We start from the raw sequence: 2,753 nt of genomic DNA on the forward strand, positions 1-2,753 counted from the left end.
CATAAAAGGAAACCAGGTTAGTTAGGCAGGATCTGCCCTAGATTAAACCATATTGGTTACCCCTGAGCATTATGTCCCCTGCTGGGCCCTTGCAGATGTGCTCCTAGATAATTTTCTCAAAATTAAACAAAATTTTTATTGTTTTTAAACAGATAGGAAATAAAAATTATAATTGTTATCAGTAATTCTCCTTTTATTTTTGTAATAAAATTCCTAAAGGTATTGTAGAGATACAATTAGCAACTGTTATTGAATTTCATTCAAACAGTCAACCAGTTTGAATGAAGCTGGTTTGAACAAAAATAAGAAGCAACTGAAACCAGTTCATTAAACCCACAAAGAATAAAAGCAGCTTTCTTTTACATCATAAAAAAGCACACTCATGCTTGTACTCATGCTCTCTCTGCATGGTTCCTGTTTCTGAACTTCTTTGAAAAAGGAAAGGGGTGCAGTGCTGGGGCAAAGCCCATTGACATGAGTGGTGAGAACAGTAGCAGAACACTACATGATAGCTCACAAAAAAGCAAACTTCAAGAGAACTCGAACCACATTTTCAAATAATGAAATTCAGAAAAGCAGGGATAAATTGTAAGAACTTCTGCATATTTATCTAATATTAAAGAGTTGAAAATGTTGTGATACTGTGTGTGTGAACGTGTCTACCTGCACTGATAATTTACAGCTGTGCTGATCTTTTGTTTTGCTCTAATTTTCATTTCAAACATCCTCTTCCCACTAATAACAGATAATGAGAAACCTATTACTTTTAATAAAGAATGCATGACAGGAGAGCAACCTCTTTTGAAAAGGGCAACACCATTGGATATTATTTCCTTTGATTCGCCTTGTGCTACTTTAATAATGTTTGTCCCATGTTAGAAGGTAAGAACATCAACAAAACACTTTCCAATTTAAGCTCTCCTGGGGATTTGCACCAGCTACTCAGTTAATTTAATGCTGTTCAATTAACATACTCCAGATTTGCAATATGACTGCGAAAATAATATGGTCGTCTTATTGTTATGTGACTAAATCGTCTTGAGACTAGTTTCCCTTTCTCCTTCAAGCCATTTCTTTACAATGCATCATTATTTATAACTTCTTTCTTTGTGGTCAAACAATTGATCTTTATAAAATGGTACTGTTATAAAGAAAGCGAAGTCTAATAGAAACCATGTTGCAGAAACTTTTTTAGTTTAGTTAGTTACACCGGTATAGCAGAAAATATTTTATTTAGAATGAAAGTGGTATATACATTTTGATATCTAATTTCTGTATAAGAACATACATTCCATTCTTACACATGAAAAACTTACCTTTACATGTTGAGAACATGCTTTTGTAAACACAATAATACACTTTATACTATAGCCCTTATTTTAAAAGACAGGACTAAAAGCACAGAGTTTAGATCTAGATGTAACAACCCAAGAAAGAGGTGACACTGTTATTAGAAATTTAGTTCCAATTCACGGCTTGTATTTTGCAAGGAGGACTTCAACAACCTTTTTTAAAAAAAAAAAAAAAGTAAGTCCCTTTTTTATTCCCAGAGACCTCTGATTCTTATGCTGCTGCTACTCTATGTACCTTATTGATGAGTTCTCCAATCATGCCGTTCCAAGAGCTGTTTGGCAGCTGTTGTCCATATTTGCCATCAGGAGCTTGATAAATCTCATACTTGAAGCCCAGATTCTTGGCGAGTGCATCCAGGACATCAATGGAAAATCCTTTATAACGCTTTGGTTGCCCCAGTATATTCTCTGCTACCATCACAAAAGGCTCTTCCTGAGAAGAAAACAATGTCTTTAAAATAATGCTTAACAAAATGGATCTAAACTGATCTAACTCTTGCCAGCAAAACATTTCTGCTGTAACAATACTAATACTCAAGATTCAGAGCTTGTTTCCTTAGAAAGTAATTGATTATTTATTCAAAGTTTGCACCAAAATAATAACTAGAAACCCCTTTTATTACTTTAATTTAATTGCTTTATAATTATGACTAGTTTTATGAAGGCTGGTGCCTTAAATGCCTTTTCTTTTTGACTGAACAAAACACACTTCGGTAACTATGGGAAAGAGAATCCTGTGATGTGGGGATATTTTAGTCTGATGCAAACTGTGTGTTCTTTGGCCAAAGGCATGACAACCCTGCTGCTTTTAGAGCCATTGTTAGCCATATCAGCAAAGTAGCGCAGATGTCCTCTATGGGTGGAGCTTCTCACCTCCTCTGTGGAGGGAAGAAGATATGATGACACCCATTACCAGCCAGAGGGAATAAAAATAAGAACATATGAAAAGTTGCTCTAAAGATCTATACATTTTCCCATGTCTCTCTAATGCACTTTGATATAGGAGAAGAAATACATAAGCCATAACTTAAGAAACTTACATTCTTTAAACTGCACACTATAGAAACTTTCAGCCAACAGATAAATAATTGCTATGGGCAAAAGTTTCAGTTAGGAAGCAAAAATATCACTATGTGGTCACCCTGTTGAGCACATTAAGTAGCCATAAAGTAAGCATTCCCTTAGCAGGTATGTTTTAGTAGCTTAGCAGTCCTACAATTAAATGAAACAAGCCATTTCCTTCTGGAAATACATTCAAATCAGATTTGCTTCTAATTTAGCATTTAGCTAACTGGAACTCTTAGAATCATAGAAAAGTAGGGTTGGAAGATGCCTCATGAGGTCATCTAGTGAAGCCCCCTGCTCATGTGTAGTCCCTGACTAAACCATCCCAGCCAAGTG

The 2,753-nt window shown here is 35.3% G+C and overlaps 1 protein-coding gene across 2 annotated transcripts in view; it reads right to left on the minus strand.

The window, feature by feature from the left end:
* The window catches only part of GRID1 (glutamate ionotropic receptor delta type subunit 1), a 1,431,845-nt gene that overhangs the window by 111,006 nt on the left and 1,318,086 nt on the right, over positions 1-2,753 (minus strand). For both annotated transcript variants that reach the window (XM_019502226.1, XM_019502225.1), the window contains exon 10: positions 1,588-1,785. In XM_019502226.1, coding sequence (XP_019357771.1) covers positions 1,588-1,785 — 198 coding nt within the window. The remainder of the gene's footprint in view (positions 1-1,587; positions 1,786-2,753) is intronic.

This window comes from Gavialis gangeticus, unplaced genomic scaffold (assembly GCF_001723915.1).
Source record: "Gavialis gangeticus isolate Ggan-Ray unplaced genomic scaffold, GavGan_comp1, whole genome shotgun sequence".
NCBI classification, from domain to species: Eukaryota; Metazoa; Chordata; order Crocodylia; family Gavialidae; genus Gavialis; species Gavialis gangeticus.